The sequence below is a fragment of the Takifugu flavidus genome, chromosome 7 (genome assembly GCF_003711565.1).
Source record: "Takifugu flavidus isolate HTHZ2018 chromosome 7, ASM371156v2, whole genome shotgun sequence".
Classification (NCBI taxonomy): domain Eukaryota; kingdom Metazoa; phylum Chordata; class Actinopteri; order Tetraodontiformes; family Tetraodontidae; genus Takifugu; species Takifugu flavidus.
In genome coordinates this window covers 5,248,472-5,267,566 of record NC_079526.1, presented here as the reverse complement: position 1 = coordinate 5,267,566, position 19,095 = coordinate 5,248,472, and the positions used below count along the sequence as shown (strand labels likewise).

Sequence of the window (19,095 nt, the reverse complement as noted above, 5' to 3'; positions counted from 1 at the left end):
TTGGGAACTATGCTACTTTCTGACGCCACAGATCCAAGTGCAGTGGTTCCAATAAGATACACAGCTGTATTAAACACTAGTTCATTGAAAGATTGTTTTTTAGAGATTTTTTACAGGCTTTTTTGACACTAGCATATGTTAATTGTGTAGAATTTGAAAGTTTTGAACAAGTGTGAATGATAAATCGACTCACACCCACACATACCAGTCAAAAGTTGCAGTCTTAGATATATTTAATAAATTAAAGCCAAGGTACAAAAAAATGTACATTTCATTCCCTCCTCTCCTCTTCCTCCTACTACTTTTTTGATAAACTGTGACAAACATAGTTTTAGTTGTCCACCTCAGAATGAGAGCACAATACAAAGCAAGAATCAGTGTTGAATATCCAATAGTTCACATTTGAACACAGACTGGAAGGCAGAACAGCTCCATTTACGGGGCAGACTCCTGTCCGCCAGATCGCACCTTTCTGCAGCGGCACATGTCCGTAACATCTGTCCCCAGGAGCCTGAACGTCCCCACGAAAACACCTACATGCTACATGTCTGCAGGCACCTCGGATAAGACAGAAGGATTAGACTGAGATAGAAATCATCAGAGACCACAAAGTACATTTCAATGCTGAAGTGCTAATAAGCGTCAACAGGTCCTGTCGGTTAACTAAACGGTATTTTAGTAGTCCTCACGTCACTTCATCAAAAAATGTCTCCGGTGCAACGGATGAGCGCGGAATGTCTGTCGATTCTTGCTGCCGCGAGAGATCAGAAGCATCGTCGCTGAATAATCCTTCGCCGTCCTCTCCGAAACAGCAGCCAGATGGATGAGACGACGCCCCCCTGCAGCCGTCTGAGAGGAGCTGCGGTGGGCGCGCGAGACGGATGAGACCTGCCTTTGCAGACAGGCGGGAGGGAGCGGGGGTTGGTGGTCGTATTAAGAAATAAATGGATTTAAAACATAAGAACAAGTTATGGTTGTGTACAGTAGGTCCAATGTAAGTGCACTGAACATATGGCCGAACGGGGATCTGTACACACACGCATCATACACACCGCTATGTACACACACCGCATACGCCCAGATACAAACGTGTTCAGCAATAACTGTCATTATGCACGTTTTTTTGCACGACTCGCGTGACCGAGCTGTCTGTTGTCACCACCGTTTATTCCATTACTGTCCTTTCCTCTCTAACTGCCTGCTACTCAAACCCTTCTGCCCTCACTAGAGGCAGTCCTCCATCACCAATGCATAAAAGCTGGGCCCGGTGACTCCCGGAGACCGCTGGGTGACTGGGTGAAGACTGTATGTACATGAGGTACAGAGTCAAACCGACCCTACTTCAGTTGAGTCCCCCTTGCTCATGATTTGGTTCCTCTGCTTATATCCTCCAAAAAGGCATATAATAAACTCACAGAAATTTGGCAAATGCAGAATATCATTGGGGCACGAGGTGGAGTAAACTGTATTTATGTCTATTGTTCCTGCAGAATTCTCTCCCGTCATTGGTCCTTTCCTCATCCCTTTAGCAGCAGCAGGACTGGCGACCCTCCCATTTCTATATGTGTATACATATACATTTAAATAACTCTTTTTGATTAATTTTCAAGTCGCTACATACAATACCACTACCATTCCATATGGATGCTAATCACCAGGTAACAGCCTAGGAACCACAGGAAAATCTAGAACAGCAGAACGAGACAGAGACAGGTGCCGCTGAGTGTGCCGGCATGCTCGGAGTGCTGCTCAAAGCGAAAGGGAAAGACTTTTGTATAAGATAAGAGAGCTTAAGAGAAACCACTTTTGGGAAGAAAAAAAAGAAGAGCGTGTGTAAAGCCACCGGGGTGTTGGTGTTTGTCTATTGATCGGATGGCAGCTGTCAGCTGGTCTTGTCCTACGATGGGGTGGGATTTCATTACAATCATTTATCTTCACTGATGGGGGAGGATGTTGTTGTTGGACCATCCAGCTGTCTGGTGCCGAGGCTTTGGCTGGTGAGGGTTCCAGAGTCTCAGTATTCGGCGGCGTACTCTGTACCATGGAGCCCCCTGCACAGCAGTGTGAAGTCCTTCACGATTTCCTTCACTCTGCTCTTGTTCACTCGCTCTCTGCAAGACAGAGTTATAGACATTTTCACAACGCGCGTGGAAGGAATATACATTACTGTCACCGGCCTGGCGGCGATACCTTAGTATCTGTTGTGAGAAGTTGTTCTTCTGCTCTGTTGTGACCCGCGCTGAAGGGAACCCAGGAGGCTGCAGCGCCTCCTTCAGCCACACGCCAAGCAGAGCGAAACAGTGCTTGTTCAGGCTGAAAAGCACTTCTGCAAACTGGTCCATGAGGCTCCGCGGTGCCCCGCCCCCGATGCCCTAGCGGAGGCAGGATGGAGTCGACAGATTAGGAGGTTGGACCTGCTTGTAATGATGCATATCATGACAGCCTTCTGAATGCGAAACCAAAGCATTCCAGGCGCCCCCTGGTGGCCGGTTTCAGCAAAGGAACAAGATCCAGTTTTCTGCGCTTCTTTAGGAAAGACTGAAAACCTTCCTATATGTATTTCTAAGCTAATGCTAGTCAAGGATTCTGTTTTTGAACCGGTTGGTGAAACCTGACTGACAGCTAAGCTTCTGAACACAACACGAGTGGGAACTTGTCACTGTCATCCACATCCACGGTTCAGTTCACTGGCTTCACTTGGTACAAAGGCAGGAAAAGGAGATGCAGAATGGTTTATGTCAACCTGCTAAATGTGAGTTGCTCACCTCCAGGACAGCTTGGATCAACAGCTTGCCGTCCTCCTGAACCACTCTGGCCAATGGAGGCACGTCTGAGCAGTGAGCCAACAGCTCAGTCTGAAGTAGAAACAAGTGTGGGCGCATTTAACCTCAAAAGACTCATTTAACTGGTAAAATGTCGGCGTCTGTGCAGGTGTGTGCTTACAAAGAAAAAGCATGTTGACTTGACAGTTGGAGCCTCTGGAAATTTGAGTGAGAGAAGTCCTAAAAGTGGGAGAGTCAGAAAGGTAAATACAAGGCCGCAACGCTGCGTCAAACATTGACAGTCTGTTCTCTGCACCGACCGGATCACATTTCACAGGAACTGCAGCAAATTGCTGAAACCTGTGTGTGTGTGTGTGGGTGTGTGTGTAAGGGGAGGGGGTGTGTCAGCAGTTTGCAGACTTACCACAGTGGTACACGGCTTTCACGTCAAGACTGTCTGACAAGAACAAATCGGGCTTCCGTTTGAGGGCCTAAGATGCAGATTGAAAACATTAAACAGGGCACGTGTCCGTCTGCCTGACCCAACTGGTTCTGTTTCACCACATTCGCCTGCATAAGCGCCTTCAAAATACTGCTATCAGCATTGCCCGCTCAGCCTGGCAGCCAGATCTGACCTCAGGTTCAACGGACTGAAATCAGATCTGCCTCCAGGCTAGAGCGCTCGCTCCCTAGGTCGAGGAAAACTAGGTGCGAACTCGTTCCGAGACCCTCCGCTGCAGAACTCAGTAGGTGTAGCAAACAAATTGCAAAAACTCAAACATTTGAAACTGAAGTAAAATTAAAGGCAATGACGTTTGTTTGTTTACTACTCGACAGATTACTTTTCCTTGTTTTTGGTTGACCGGGCTGAATATGCAACCAAAGTGTGTAAGTAATTAATATGTGCAGATAAAGAGAAATACAACTCATCACATAATAATGAACTCATTCAGGATGGAGGAGAGAGGGAGAAGGAGAGAGATGGAGGTCTCTATCCAAAGATAGAAAACAAAGGGAGGAGAATGAAGACTGAAGACAAAAAATATAGATATAAAACAGGAGAGCCATCAGCCAATTTATCTGAACGGATTAATATCAGTTGAATATTAATTCATTTTGGGCTTTGATTGGCTCTGGGCTGGAATGATTTCAGAGGAGGACGGAGGCTCAGAGACTAACCAGTCACCTGGGACCACCACACTGATGCGGGGGCTGCTTCATCATCTCCCCTCAGCCCAAATCCCTCATTTGAGGCACCAAGTGCCCAGATCTTGACTTTATAAGTAAGCAAAACAAACAAACCCCAAGAGTTTTAACATTGCGACAACATCTTTAACTCAAGAGAAAGATATTACTTATCAACAAACCGCGGGGAGAGTTTTATGGATTTTGAACATAAAACAAGATGTTTTCCTTCCTCCACTGCGCTTAGACTCAGCTTAAAGTGAAACTCTAATTGAGGTCTACACTTTGTGTGACCAGGTGACTGTTAGAACCAAGTGTTTGAAGAGAAACAGGCGTCTCTTTTTCAAACATCCCCTCTCGTTTCATTGGCCCGCCCGGCCTACGTGATAGGACACCTTAGGGCCAAATAAGAAAGAACAGAAAGGTTGAGAAGGAGAGAGCGAGAGAGAGAGAAAGAGAGAGAGAGAGAGAAACCCAAAGTGAATGAAATAAGAAACCAAAAACACACCTGAGCTTGGAGTTGCATAAATGAATCAACAATATCAGGATGATCCCTGGGTCCTAAAATATAATAAAGATGAAACTTAAGAAATCATAAGAGAATAAGAATAATATACAAACAGCAACTGAATAGATTCGACAGTCATGTGGAAATAAAATAGAACTCAAAAGTATTTCTTTGAAATAATTCACATGTGAGTAAGGAACGAAGGGGGAGAAGGGGGTGGGGGGGGGACATATGAAGCTTTGGCAGAGTCTTGGAAAAACAGACCAACCAAAAACAAACAGAAAAACGCAGGCAGAAGACAAAGACATGGGTCTGTTTGGAGAGATTAAAAAAAGGAAGAAGTAACTAGAGAAAAAGAAGAAACCTAAAGAAACAAAGGCGGGTTTGGAGTGGGAACCCAGGAGGCACCTCTGTTACTGTTACAGTCTGGAGCAAAGAGGGGGCACCAGATCTTAATGAACCCCAAGTCTCCCTCCTTCCCACGAGGCATCGCCGTGATCAAGGGGACCAGTGTGATAAAAGGACGAATAACGCGTTTCTTCTTGGGTGGGGCAGGGAGCAGTGCAGGGTTCATTCAGAGCGGCTCAACAATCCCCTCTGCTTCCCAGGAGAACCTACGGTGCGGCGCAGCCGTCAGTGGGATAAGTAATACTCAGATCGGGGTAGGTTCTGGTACGCTACCTCCCACATGCTGGACACACACTACACACAAAGCACAGTTAAACAGGAACCCTCTAGAATGCTCTAGTTCTTAAAGAAGCTGCTGCTGCTGCTGGATGGACTCCAACAGCACACTTGTAATGAGAGAATGTCTAGTAAGCGCCCAGCTTTAACTGTTCCCAGACTCCAAACATGCTTCCTTCTCTATAACCCCGCCCCCCCCCCGTTCAGTCCTCATTTATACACACACACCCCTGGTGAGAGAATACCAGACTTATTCAGAGGGCTGGAGGAGAGCACAACCTTAATCCAAGCGCTGCCTCGGCTGCAGCCATACGGAGGTGGCTAGTCGTGCTGCACGTCAGCCAACTGAATAAGCTAGTTGTCTCTGCACTGTGACTGTATCTGTTCTGATACCGTCTACACCTGCTCAGAACAAAACAAAACAAAAGAAAAAAAGAGCTCAGAGGCAGGACAGGCAGCCAAGAGTCAAAGCAAAAGGAGGGTGGAGGGACAACAGACAGGGAGAAGCAGCAGACAGGCTTGGTTGAAGAACCCCGAGATAAGAAAAGTGCGCACAATGTATCTCAGTCATCTTATGGGGAGTTAAAAGTCTGACGTTTGAAATCTCAGGGTAATAGCAGTTGACCAAGTCTGACTTAAAATAACAAAAAACAGTGAAATAGTAAATAGTTTAAAAAATAACCAAACACCGGGAGATATCTTGAAGAGATGTGCACCCTGTCCTGTTTATGGCTGAGCGGCTTTGCTCTCTACAAATCAGCAGCCATCAGTTTTTAAGAGCGACACCTTCAGCACCTTCCTGTTTGTTTGCTTTTAAGAGCGTTCACTTCTTTAATTTTGGACCCCATCAAATGAGAAAAAAGCACAGACACATTTGAGAGCGTTCCCTGCTGGACTCCCCCTACCTTGCTGGAAGATGGACAGCGTTACCGAGGTAACCAGTTCAAACAGGGCCTTGATGGGGGGGAAGTGCTCCGGCTCGATGGAGAAAATGTGCAGCATCTGAAATGGCAGGATGTCACATCAGGCCCGTTTGAGCGGAGGAAATGAGCTTCCGCATCAAACAGAAGGACGTCGTTGCAGAAACCCGATTAGAGACGTTATTATGGTTGGTTATTATCTAATTCCTCCCCAAACCTTAACCCAGTGGTTCCCAAACTGGGGGTCAAACTGCAGGGGGGGGCGTCAAAGAATTTCCTGCTATACACTCCAGAAAGTTTGTTAGTATTGCTATTTTTCAGCATAACAATAAAAACTGTAAAATTGAAATGTGAAGCGGTATGTACATATTTTAGAAAGAAAACATCTTTATGTATTATTTAATTTATTCAAAACAAAGGATGTGCGATTGATTCGGGGTGGGTGGGATCGGGTGCAGTGAGGGGTGGGGGGCTTACAATGTTCTTATATCATCAAAGGGGGGCTTGAGAAAAAAAGTTTGGGAACCACTGCCTTAACCATTTTGAACTAAGGTTATTATAATGCTTCATTAATGTAAATGCAGTTACCAATAAACACAACTGATAATTTAAGGACAACTGAGTGAGACTTTGGAAAATTGTAGGTCTTCAGATAAAGATGTGAAATATGGAGGGGACAAAATCGTTTGTTCTTCCAGCATATTTTCCAGCGCGTACTTGTCTTGTGAGATCCAGAGCTGAGACCTGGGGAATTGTACTGTACATCTGCCCAAGCATCTCACTCAGCTGGGAAACCATGGGGGCAAAGTCGTGTGTCAGGGTCTTCACTGACTTCTCAAAGATGGCGCACACAGCCTGAGGGAGAACAAGCGGTCAGCTGTACAGCCATTCAACAACCTCTGAAGGTGCGCCATTTCTATTCATCAGTCTAAAATCACGGGTTTGGTTGCACATGTCAGCGACTCACCTCTACAACTTGAGAGTCGTTGAGCCACTTACTGAGCAAGTTTTGTATGAGAGCAAAGACTTGCTGCAGAACCACCACCACCTGAAAGCCGGAAAACCATTTGATTTAAACGAGAGGAACGCTTTAAAACAAGCAGCAGAATTGAATATTAGCATTGCCACGTGGCTACGTGCTGGCAGGAAAATCTCATTGTGGCTGAATAAAAAAAGCAGAAGCTTGTCCTTTGGTCCCTCAACAGCGGCCAAGATATTCTGCTGCGGGGGGAGCGGGGGAGGGGACTGAGGGGCTGGGACTGCTGAGAGCATCATGTGATTTGTGCTCAGTGGCTGGTGGCTCTCCACTCTGTAACTCGATTTATGCCCATCTCTGATCACTGACCGGGTTTGGTCCTGGAGGCAGCGGCGCCGTTTTGACAGGTGGTGCTGAGCTGTCCGCTGAATCATCGTCCTGCTTGCTGATGTCCAGCGTAGTGAAGAGATTAGACAGCAGCCCCAAGATATGAATGATTGCCAATTTATTGGATGGATTAGGCTGCAAAATTTAAAAAAAAGAATACTTTCCTTAATATTCACTGAAAATCTTCCGCATTTAAGTACAGCAAAACTGATGATGGGTTTAAGCACATGAAACTAAACAGTAAATGTGAACATGTTACAAGAATATTACTGAAAACAGTTCTGAGAATGGCAGAAATAATTGAACATAAAGATCTCCCCACTAGGTGCCACTATGCGTTTGACTTGAGGCACAAAACCTTTTTCCTAAGTCTGATGTAATGGTGCTATATCAGCCAGACAGGAACCAAAAGAGAGAGAGAAAGAAGAGAGAGACAGAGAGAGACAGAGAGAGAGAGAGAGGGAGAGAGAGAGAGAGGGAGAGAGAGAGAGAGGAGGCTGGCCAAGATGGATGACAGTGTTTTTTTAAAGGGTGGCAAGATGAGAGAGAAACAGACAGAAATGAAATGATTCCTCCAAGCTGACGTCTCATCATCACACCTAAAATCCGTCATGACTGAAAGACCGGAATGTGAATATTTTTAGATGATATCAGCTCCACATTTAGATTGTTCACTGAGGTAATTTGAAATGGCAGACTCCACTGGAACTGACATTTAAGCAGAACAAAGAATTCTCTTTCTGTGCTGTGTGCATGCACAAGTAAAAGGATGACCTGCTTTAAGTGCTCTCTAGGCACCTTTATGCATTCCCAGCATGGTTTCTCTCTTACTTCCATGTCTGTGTGTGTGTGTGGGACACGCATTTGCCACTCCGCTATGAGTCACTAGCCCAAAGTGCAGGGTCAAATCCAATCTGGTCCCACAGAGAAATGTTCCACTGCAGTGACACCACACAGACACAAGGCCTGTTCCTATTGGCTCAAGTCCAGCTGTGTAAGCTCGTGTGTGTGTGTGTGTGTGTGAGGGTGTGTTCGATGGATGCACGCACCGTCTCATTCGTTAGCTTCTCTAGCTGCTGGATGTAGGGTGTGATTAGGGAGTGAAGATTTCTTAAGATGTCTTCCACAGGGAGAGCAGAGAGCAGGAAGCCGAGCGCTTGCATCAGCCACATACACTGACTCGTCTGTAAGAGGCGACGATTGGAGATGAGATTTAGCGTTACAAAACTCCACGAGCTACAAACCTGTTACGTAAAGTCACAGCACTCCTTATTTAAACGCTACTGGAAAAGCAAACAAAGAGAATGGGCGAAAACACACTGACCTTGTGGATCTGCTTTATGAGCACCTCCTTGAGGGTGGAAAAAGACAAGGCACATTGATGGTTCTATTTGTGTAAAATGCACCAAAAATCACAACTTCAAAGGTTAAATGTGGGGAATCAAATGATTGACACTGACTATTGGCAGTCACACGTGATGCTGAGAGAATCAAAGCAACAGCCTGTACCAACAGAAGCCTGCATGTGTGTACATTACCTGAGAGACAGCTACTATATTGTTTGCATAGGGTGGCAGGTCGGACTTGCACTCTCTGCAAATTTTCTTGAGCGTGGAGACAGAGGAAATTGAGAGATCTGGGTTCCCCAGAGCGTGAAGCACCAGGGGTAAGATGTTGCCGAGCATCACCGGGTGGTCTGCTAACCATTCTGCCAAAGCACCTGTTGAGAAGGCGACGAAACAAAAATGAGCAAGTGTTAACGCACGCCTCCTTCATTCTGAAACGCTACACTCGGGGGTCTTTACTGCACCTATAGTGAACATAACAGTGTCGGCGAGGTGGACATTATTGACGCTGATTCTGGTGATGAGTCCAATGAGGCCTGGGATGACGTCAGAGTAATTCACGTCGAGCGTCTCTGCTATTGACTGGAAGCCATACAGCAAGGCCTCTGTGTGCTGTGGAAGGAGAATGCACTGAAGAATCGATTCCAGGAGAAAATTGCTGTTGTGATCGCCTAAGTGTTTCTCACCCACCTGCCATGACGCTGGCTGCTCCACATTAGTCAACAGTCTCCCCAGTTTGTCATAAAGATTACTTAAGAGCTCGGCTCCCAGCATCTCGTACACGTACATGAGCGTGTCTGAAATATCCACCCTGAAAGGCCGACAGAACATTATAGGAATGTGCGCTCTCATTGCTCTCAGAGCATCCGGGCCAGTGAGGGCTGTTTAAGAGAACCTCAGCTGCTCTGTTATTGTGTCAGCGGGTCATTTATCCAACGACTGCTGAAACACTCGGCACGTATAAGACATACAAACAACACACACCTATAGATTCTGAACTGCTCCTTCTCATCTGAGGACCAGGACGCGTACTCCTGATCAGCAGGAAACTGGGCTTTGTGTAGCAGAACATCCACCAGCTGGAAATACACGGGCCTGTAGACCTGAAGGTAGACCGTCCTCTTCTCCACCTGAAATGACATTATTTCATCCTGAGGATGAAGAAGTAAAAGGGTCACGTTAGTTCAAGTTCACAAAAGCCAACTGAAGACTTCAGTAGTAGTAGTAGAAAGAAAATAGTAGGAAAACAACCCTTTTATGATCCATCTAACACAGTGATACCATTATGTTAAAGATCACCTTTTTATTCAGTTGATATTTCAAATGATGCAAATTTATAATTCAATGAATCTTGTTTTCTATTGGTGAAAGGTGGCTTTTTCATGGGGAAAAGTATTTTTTTTAAATCCTCTTAAATAACTGCATTTTTCTTATGTTAATATTTTGCATGGGTCTAGTCTGCAATGAGATTTATTTATGCTTATCATCCAGCCATCGTTTCAGTTCTCAGTGCCAACCAGGACATAAATAATTCATTCATTTGATGACTCTTCAACTTCCTATTGGAATGAAGGCATGGATCCATTTCCTTACCTGTAGAGTGTACCAGAAGGTGAGTGTGAGCGAGCTGACGGTCTCGTTGACAGGATAGTGGCCCGGGATCCCCGTGCAAAACATGATCATATTGACTAAAGCCAGGAAGCTCTGCCAGTGGTCCACCTGCTCCAACAGAGTCCTGAACAGGGATGTGGGTGGAAGGAAAGTGAAGAGGGGGTGAGGGGTTTTTTTAGAAAAAAAAAAAAAAAAGTAATGTCGCAGCTCTGCAGCAACAGCTGACGAATCCTCTGCCCCAAGATTCATTCAAAACAACATAACAGCCCGTCACAGGATGCTGTTCTCAAACAAGAAAACAATTAATTTGATGTGTATTTTATCCCTAGATCAGCCTGGCATCTCTCTCTCTATATATATATTAATATAAACATGTAGTTATATGTAGAGAACACAAAATTCTCACCTTGTCTGATTTTCCCCCAGTGCAACAGTGATGCGGCAGATTCCGTGGCAGGTCTCCATGTCTCCATTCTGAACGGCTTCTCTGAGCTGATCCTGCAGGCCCAGCACTTGAGGGACCAGTTTCAGTAAAGTGTTCACATATCTATCCAAAAACACAAATGCAAATACAAGACGGGGGTGAGATGTGGAGCCTGTTTAAAGGTCATGAAGGAAGAGGAATATACATGAGCAGCATCCATAAATCATATTATGGAAATCAATAAACAATCTGTGATGGAGACTCAGCTCTGGTCAGGTGATAATCTTGTGTCGTCAGTAAAGACGGCAAAAAGAAACAAACGGTGGCGGGGGTCAAGTGACATTTAGAGGTGAAAGGCACATGTATACACCTGATCCCCATGAAGGAATGGGTGTGTACATGCTATAGATCTAAACCCTAGCACATGCATGTGGTTTTTCAGTTCCAGCAGGGGATGATGGCACGAAGGAGGTGCTTCAACTTTGCTCAGCACATCGATAATGACACGTCCACTGATCAATGAATATTCAGCCATGACATGCGACACCGTGAGGGGCATGTCTGAATTCCTACAGATTCAAAACTGGGTCTTGAACCTGCATTATGATGCAGCGTGACAGCCAAACTTCACCTGGGTGAGGTTTGCATAGACAGGACATGCGCACAAAGCTGATCTCCAAGCCGCCACCTGTGCGCGTGCATGTATGTGCACGTCTTCCACGTTGAACAGCCTGAATAAGTGAAGCGCTGTGACTTCATGCACTCAGAGCATCATTCATATTTAACTAGCTGCTTTGCAAATGCAGGTCATGCACTCTTTGCTTGAGAAGTGAGGACTGTGTGTGTGTGTGTGTGTGGTGTGTGTGTGTGTGTGTGTGTGGTACTATTAAAACCAGGATGGATTTTTCCGTTTCCTTAAAAATCCCCTCCTGGACGTCCCTCTGAGACCGTCTGCTGCAGTCTCCTCTAACCCATGTGTTGCCTGTCCTCATCCTGCTCTTTGCCCCACTGTTACTTTCTGCCTCCTTCCTGACTCTTTATTTTACACTCCCCCCCATCCCCTTTGCAATTACCGCAACTCTCGGAGACAGGGGAAATGGGTTGCCTAGTAACAGGATGCGGCTGGACCAATAGCAACCCCCCAGATGAATTGACTGTAATGCGTTTTAACAGAGGCAGAGAACAAGCAACCGGGAGGTGAGCTCAGTGTTGACAGCCACCGAAGAGAACGGGGAAAGAAGGGCACAAAGGAACAGAAGCTACGGATGAATTATAGATACAATAAAAGACGGTGCAGTCCAGAGTGAAGCAGAGTAAAAAATGTAACTCGTCATTTGTTAATAATTTAATTTATTAAGGCACACATGAGTAGATAGAGGCCAAGAAAAGACAACAATGAGTCAGGACTTTTAGATGGGCTGTTATCGGCATCACACAACATAAAAGGACAAATAAAATGGACAAAATTGGTTTTTGAAAATAATTCCAACTTCCATCTACTAACGCCTCAAAAGGCGCAACAGTACACGTGAAGGTTTATCCTTCCTGTAGGTGTGCGTTTGGTGGCACGTAGCGACGTCACAGATCGGGTGTAGAGGACAAAGTCTTTTAATTTTATACAGTGCACTTTCACACCTTCTCCCACCTTCCTCCTCCCTTCCTCACACGCCTGCTCTCTGGGGGGGGAGGGGCACAGGGTGACTGCTATGTCTGCATCAACCAAGGCATGATGACATCTCGAGCCTGCTCTGTAACTATAGCAACACCAGCCGACCGAGTAACGCTGCAGTCCTCCGACTTGGCCTTTAACAGACCCATTATAAATCCCTCACTCTGCCCCCACCCACTGGAACAAATGAGAGCGTCCCCGGCACCAAAAGCGTGTACGCACCTTTGGGAGTCGGGCTGCGAGAGGGCGTTGACTATTGCCTCCACTGCCGTGTCGAAGAGCTCAGGGTCGCGCAGGGCGCTGAAGCACTCGTGCAGCAGGCTTTCGCTCTCGTTGAGGGGCACGTCCAGCAGCACCCAGGAGGACAGGCAGCGGAGCACGCGAGCCTTTACGGCCCCGGGGCTGTCTGTCCTTTGCAGCAGTTGCTGCAGTAAGGGACACACTGACCCCCACTCACAGCCCAGAGCGCCCCGGACCTACAGGGAGAACGATAATGAGGCTAAGCTTGCATCTGTCATGCGTGCTGGATTCCTCTCTTTAATGGTTATTTGCTATATTTTTCAGAACAATTCGGCTGTCGGAGGACGTGAGATTTGCATCCAGGTTTTCAAGGTTTAAATGGCTCCAGTTGAACAAAGGAATCATAAAATAAAGGTTAATACTGGTCAAGCTGCCATTACTGCCTGCAGTAGTGGGAGAAGGTCATACCTGTCCTTTCCGGTACTGCGGCAATCGGCTGGTTTGGAACTCCTCTGGCAAGACAGTGAGAAGCTCCAGCAATGCCAGGCAGCGTGCACGCCCGTCCACCCCTCCCCCCTCCTCCTGGAACACACGCACCATCTCTGCCACTGCGCCGGGCCAGGCTTCAGGCATTGTGTTGAGAGCCAGGGAAGCCAGAGCAACACACAGTCGGGTGAGCACCATCTTGGAGCCAGAAGAGAAGCAGGCGATCTGGGAAAACAGCTGCGTCTTCAGAGACTCGTACTGGTCCGAGGGGATGTCAGACCAGTAGCGGGAGATCTTGGTGTGAAGTGCGTTTGCTCCAAAGTACTGGATCTCTGGGACCTGGAACAGACCAGAAAATGGGTGCATGAGTTTTTTACCCCCCGTGTTTAAGTGTGTAAGTGTTTGGGTGCACGCTGAACCTTTTCTGGGCTCAGCAGGGCCCAACAGAACTGCCAGGCCTGAGGGGAGACCTGAGCCTGCATTAGCCATTTCTGGGCCAGATTCTTGTTTTCAATATCAGGGTCGTAATATAACTGGTGGAGCGCCTGAAAACAAGAGGAGAGAAGTGTAATGAGAGCCTTGTGCACAATACCGTGCACAAGTGCTGCGGCAGTATTATGCTGTTATCAAAATGACATCACTTCATAGCATCCAGTAAACAAGCAAACGCGGGCTTTTATCTCAAAAACCACTAGACAAGACAAGGACTTGAATGCAGCACAGCTGAGAGAACAAGATGTGCTAAGAAACAAAGAGGGGGGAAAAAGATGTTGTGTTTAAAAGAGAAGAATAAAAGAGGAGAGATTAAGCATTAATTAAACACATATCTAGCACTGCTAGAAGGCATTTCTCTGCAAAACTGCTGTTTCTTTCAACTCTCTCAATAAAAACTCACTGAACTGTAACCCAACAACCAGCAGTGAATGTCTTATAGGCAGCAAGGGAATTAAAAAAACAACAAAACAAAATCTTTTCATATTTCCTGATCTGTCTGAACCCCTGGAGGCTGCATTCTTCCTCCACTGGCAGTCATTCCCATCCCCTCATTCGCCTGCATCCCGTTCCGCTCCGTCTCTCGGCCCTACGGCGCATTATCTGGACCCACTTAGAAGAGCCGCGGACAAACCGTAGGCTGACGAATAAGAATAGTTCTAGTTAGAAGCCATAGGAGACAGGCGTGGACCAGACAGCCCGCTGACGCAGCAGCGGGGAGAAGCATGGATGCAGAGACGATACCTGCAGTCTCAGGTGGAGCTTCGCCCATCTGCGCTTCAGCAGCATTTATGGATTTAGCTCTGCTTACTGTACACTGGCTCCGTTAAGAACAGCTGTTCAACATAGGCCCATTTCTTCACTGGACCTCAGAACAGGCTTCATTAACCCGGAGACTTCTGTGTCCTGCAGCTCTCCAACAGGAACGTCTCCCCTGCTCAAGCATCCCAGTTTGGTGTCTTCTGGAGACAATAAAACGTGACTGTTTTGTCTCGTGGTGTGAATCCGAAACACATGCCGACGCTTTGTTTTGGGGCAGATTTTGGATGTGCGCTTTGAGAAGCTCCAATTCTGTGCCGTGCTTGAAAGTTTAAACCAACAAGCTTTGTTGTGGGATATTGAGAGTGTGCACAACAGTTTAACTTGTGAATTTATGATTGTGAAAACAATAAAGGTGTTATTAAGAGTGCGACATAAATATGAAGCTGATAAAGACCAAATAACCCAGTACCAGACCTGTGAGGGAAGGCAGAGGACTGTTCCCAGTGCGGATGATTGTGGAGCTTATATTTGGTCATTTCTACTCACATTTGTAGTTTTAATATCACAGAAAAGGTCAGAAATGTCAACTAACTGCTGAACTCTGAACTCATGAAGTGCCCAACATAAATATATAACATAAATACACGTCATCGGTCATAAATACATAACGTCTGTCTCCAACGAGAACACCAACCAGCCCAATTTATTATAACTGCTAAATATATTCAATATATAAGCTCCCAGTGCAGCAATATAAAAAGAAAAGATACAAAACCAAAGCCTTAACATTGTTGTATTTGGAAAGATATGTCATTACAACAACAAATAATGAATTGTGATTATGGTTAGAGTTCTCCACTGATTAACATTTTAATAAGATTAATCACAGTCTTGTTGTGGATCAATTCACATTAATCACGATTCATCCATTCATGGTGACGGTTCATGTTGTCGGGACAAAAAGATTTGTGATGGGTCATTTATACCCTTCCTTCCTTCTTTCCTTCCTTCCTTCCCTCCCTCCCTGGTTTGTCATCCAATCTATGGTCCAACTTACACAGAATGTTGGAGCGCCGATCCTCAGCAGTGAGTAGGACTGTGCACGTGCAGCACAAGTGTTAATCGCATTAAAACTTTAAATGACTTAATCACGCACATTAATTAATCTGGATTAGAGTTCATTTTGACAGAACTAATTATTTTTATGAGGCGAGCTTACCTCTCCCGTGTGAATATATCAGGGAAGCGTTAGACTCCAGATGTGAAGCAGAACTGAATGCGATCAGAAATTTAATCCCCTGCTCATAAACAAGCATGCGCGGATTCTTTATCTTCTAAACCCGATGAGGCCCGAGCCGTCAGAAGCACCGACGGGCCAATTATTCTGCGGCTTGTTCAGGTTTTATTTTCTGTGAACGAGGCAGTGATATTTGAATTCAAAGCGGCGGCGGCGATAATGAGAAAGCCGACCCCTCCTCGCCCACCTCTCCTTTCGACTTAGATTATCAAAGCACAAAGACATCGGATGTTCTCATCTGACTGCACACACAACCTCTGTCCGTCTCCACCTGGGAATCGGAGCCAGCTCGCAGCGGCCGCCCGAACTGAAGGGGACGGTGCGTTCTGGGTGCAGGAAAGCTGGAGAGCAGCCGATGCAGCCGCGGACGGTGGCGGCTGCGCGCCCAGATCGCCCGGCTTCACGCGGGGCTGCTGTTCTTTTGACGCAGAGCATCCAAGGTCATCGGCCGCCTCTACAGGCGTGTTGCAGCACAGCGAGGGGAGGGTGCTGGTGCTCGGCGAGAGTCGCCATCTGGTCTCAGACAACACACTGGCTCTAGAGGAGCTTCTACACAGACAGTGGGACATTCAGACCCACTCAGCTCCCGGCCCGGGAGCGGCCCGCCCTTGGTTGAACCCACCCAGGGCTACTTCCTCGACTTTTGCTCGGTTACCTTCAGACGTCTCGCCTGTCTCTATAGCTCCGGCTGAGTGCCCCCCCCCCCCCCATCCCGAAGCTACTCCCATGCTTTGTTTCCCTTCCTGACTCTCCGCCGCTCTCGGTGAACAAACGCACCGTTGCTGCGCACGTCGCCGACCTGAGTGGAGAGCTGTTGGTCACTGATGCTCCACAACAGGCACGGCGACGCTGCCAGGAGCTGCTGTGTACCGTGAAACTGTGTAACACAACATCCCGGGTGTCACGTCTCCCTGGAGCAGCAGCTAAACGCCACTGATGACGTACTCCCTCCACAGCAGCTTTGGGAGGACAGATGAGCGTCACCCGGCACTCTGTAACTCCACCCACGTTGGGCCAGTGGTGGGTCTCCTGGACAAAATCCACCCCACATTAGGAACATCTGTCAGGATACTACCATGAAGCAGAAGATAAATAGCCACAACCTTTTTGGGGGCATGATTGTCGACCTGAACACACACAGACACACACATTTACTGTGTTGACATGCCGCCTGCTGAACCTCGTCTCTTTACGTCGCCTCTCCCTCAGGATGCGTCGCTCCCATTCTGAGAGTCAAAGAGGTGCATCGGAATCAGGATGACTGAGAAAGTGACGGCTGGTGGAACAGCAACACACACGACTCGCTGCAAATAAACAGGGTGTGTGATTGATTGTGTGGATGAGAGACCAAAACCTGGGAAGCTCCAATGCCTGGAATGACCACGGCGAATCAGTGTGAGCAACAAACACGGATAAAAAAACATGAGCCGGCCCCGTCTGGACCAGGCTAAGCTAAAATCTGAGGTTGTATACGCATCCATTAATGATGCACACAGACACCGATAATGCGGTTCTTTGTTTCACGGACCCAAAACTGGACAAAGAGACGCATAGAGCTGCTGAGCCAGGAGGCATCGTCTCTACCAACATCAAGCATCTTCCTACAACAACGGCAGCGCTGGTTTCACCACGGTGACCTTAGAGGAAACACTATTTCTTTGCACCAAGCAGAACATCGGACTTTTTCAGCTCATCACGGTCGATCACTGGCGCCGCTCGTAAGCTGACTGCTTTAAAAAGTTTAGAATTTCAGTCTCAAACACAGAAAAAAGGAACCGAGTTGTCATTATATTCTCTGGTGGTGACATTGCCAAACCCCGGCTCTACAGTTAGAACAATAGGGCCAGAGAGGGCATTTTATTACTTCAAAAGACGCAGATTAAGTGCATTTCACCACTGGAATCTCTTGCTGTGTGATATTCATTTAAAGCTCTATGCATTTCTGGTGGAAATCTACAGACAGTGGAGAGATTTGGACATAAAACAGAACAAAAGACACTCCTGTGATCTTGCGTATAAATCATTAGTCGTCTGTCTTTACTGAAGAGGAGGAACTCCGGTCCGTCCCCAAAGGAATCCGCTTCCCTCCCGCAAAATCGCCCGTAATCATCACCCTTGCATCACCATCCTCCCCTCACCCCCCTCCTTATTCTGACTGACATCCAGCCTGCCCCCCCCCCACCCCCCACAACCTCTCCATTGTCTCCCCACCCATCCCCGAGCATCCTGGGCAGCAGCCACCCAGCAGGGGAATTCATCACAGCAACCTGACAGAAACAGCAGACACTGCCAGAGCAAGTGAGGGAAAACACACACACACACGCACACGCACACACACTTCAACACGGTGCAAGAACCCAAATAATAATAATAATTTCACACTAAAAAGGCTGCACATATGTAAATATCGGGCAACAATCTCTTACTGGTTTCACGTTCATACTTTTTCTTACACAATCAATGCGATGATCATAAAGATACGATCATCATAAAGTATCATAAAGATACTCAGGAGCTCGAAACTGAATAAAACTGCTATAACAACCATATGACAGAGTCCATCCCATTTCCCGCTCAACTGCAAAATACTCCCATCTTTTCATCCGTTTGCAGAGCCGGATAAAGCCATGATCTTCAGGTATTGCAGGGAATACCATAAAATTTACCTTTTCTACGTTTTCCACCGTGAAATCCAGTGCGTGCGGTGAGACCGCTATCCTCCCCGGCGTCTCCATGTCTCCGCTGACACGGAGCTGTCAAACGATCAGAGAAAGAAACAAAACAGGCTCTGACAGCAATCCTTGCACAAGCGGGGAAGACAACATTTTCATAACATTTCCACAGCCGCAATCGGAATGCTCAGGTAGTCTAAAACGCGTTGTGTGTGTAGGGAAGCTAAGCGCTGAGCTAACGTTAGCCTAGCTGGCTAGCGCAAACATGCTAAGGCAAAACTAGCTAATATAGCATCGGATCTAAATTGACACTACGCAAATGCCAAATACAGGCGAACAACGCGTCTAACGTTATGCGTAGAATAAGAAAACATTATAGAAACAGCGCGTTCTCCGTTATGATCACATGAGGATGATGTCCAGGGCTGGAGCAACAATATGTGCACACCTTTTTGTACGGCGATGATGTGAGTCGAGGCTGGCAGCTCTCTGCCGCGTTCTGCCTCTGCCGTCACCGGGAGCTCTGCGCTGCATTCACGGACTGTGGGAAATAATTCGATTCCGACGCCAAGGTCCACCCCCTAGTAACAGAGCTGCAAAAATCCTAACCCTAACCCTAACTCTATAGTTAAATAAGATATTGTAACAAGGTATTAAATTAAATATTCTCTAAA

The 19,095-nt window shown here is 46.8% G+C and overlaps 1 protein-coding gene across 2 annotated transcripts; it reads right to left on the bottom strand.

Moving 5' to 3' along the window:
* Positions 1-215: 215 nt before the first annotated feature.
* On the bottom strand, positions 216-19,013 carry LOC130529112 (importin-13-like). Of its 2 annotated transcripts, XM_057039029.1 has the most exons (23): positions 18,870-19,013; positions 18,416-18,502; positions 13,618-13,743; positions 13,181-13,537; positions 12,695-12,948; positions 10,786-10,926; positions 10,362-10,503; positions 9,753-9,919; positions 9,459-9,579; positions 9,233-9,380; positions 8,961-9,142; positions 8,747-8,773; positions 8,472-8,606; positions 7,405-7,557; positions 7,027-7,107; positions 6,777-6,914; positions 6,045-6,141; positions 4,456-4,508; positions 3,187-3,253; positions 2,944-3,002; positions 2,766-2,855; positions 2,191-2,372; positions 216-2,111 (listed from the first exon to the last, which is right to left on the bottom strand). In XM_057039029.1, exons 2-23 carry the CDS (start codon positions 18,482-18,484, stop codon positions 2,015-2,017), a joined length of 2,886 nt encoding a protein of 961 aa, XP_056895009.1. In that variant the 5' UTR covers positions 18,485-18,502; positions 18,870-19,013; the 3' UTR covers positions 216-2,014. The 2 variants fall into 2 exon arrangements, 1 of the variants encoding a protein (XP_056895009.1); XR_008951487.1 differs by lacking the exons at positions 216-2,111; positions 2,191-2,372; positions 4,456-4,508 and having other exon boundaries at positions 2,760-2,855.
* Between the last annotated feature and the right edge of the window lie 82 nt (positions 19,014-19,095).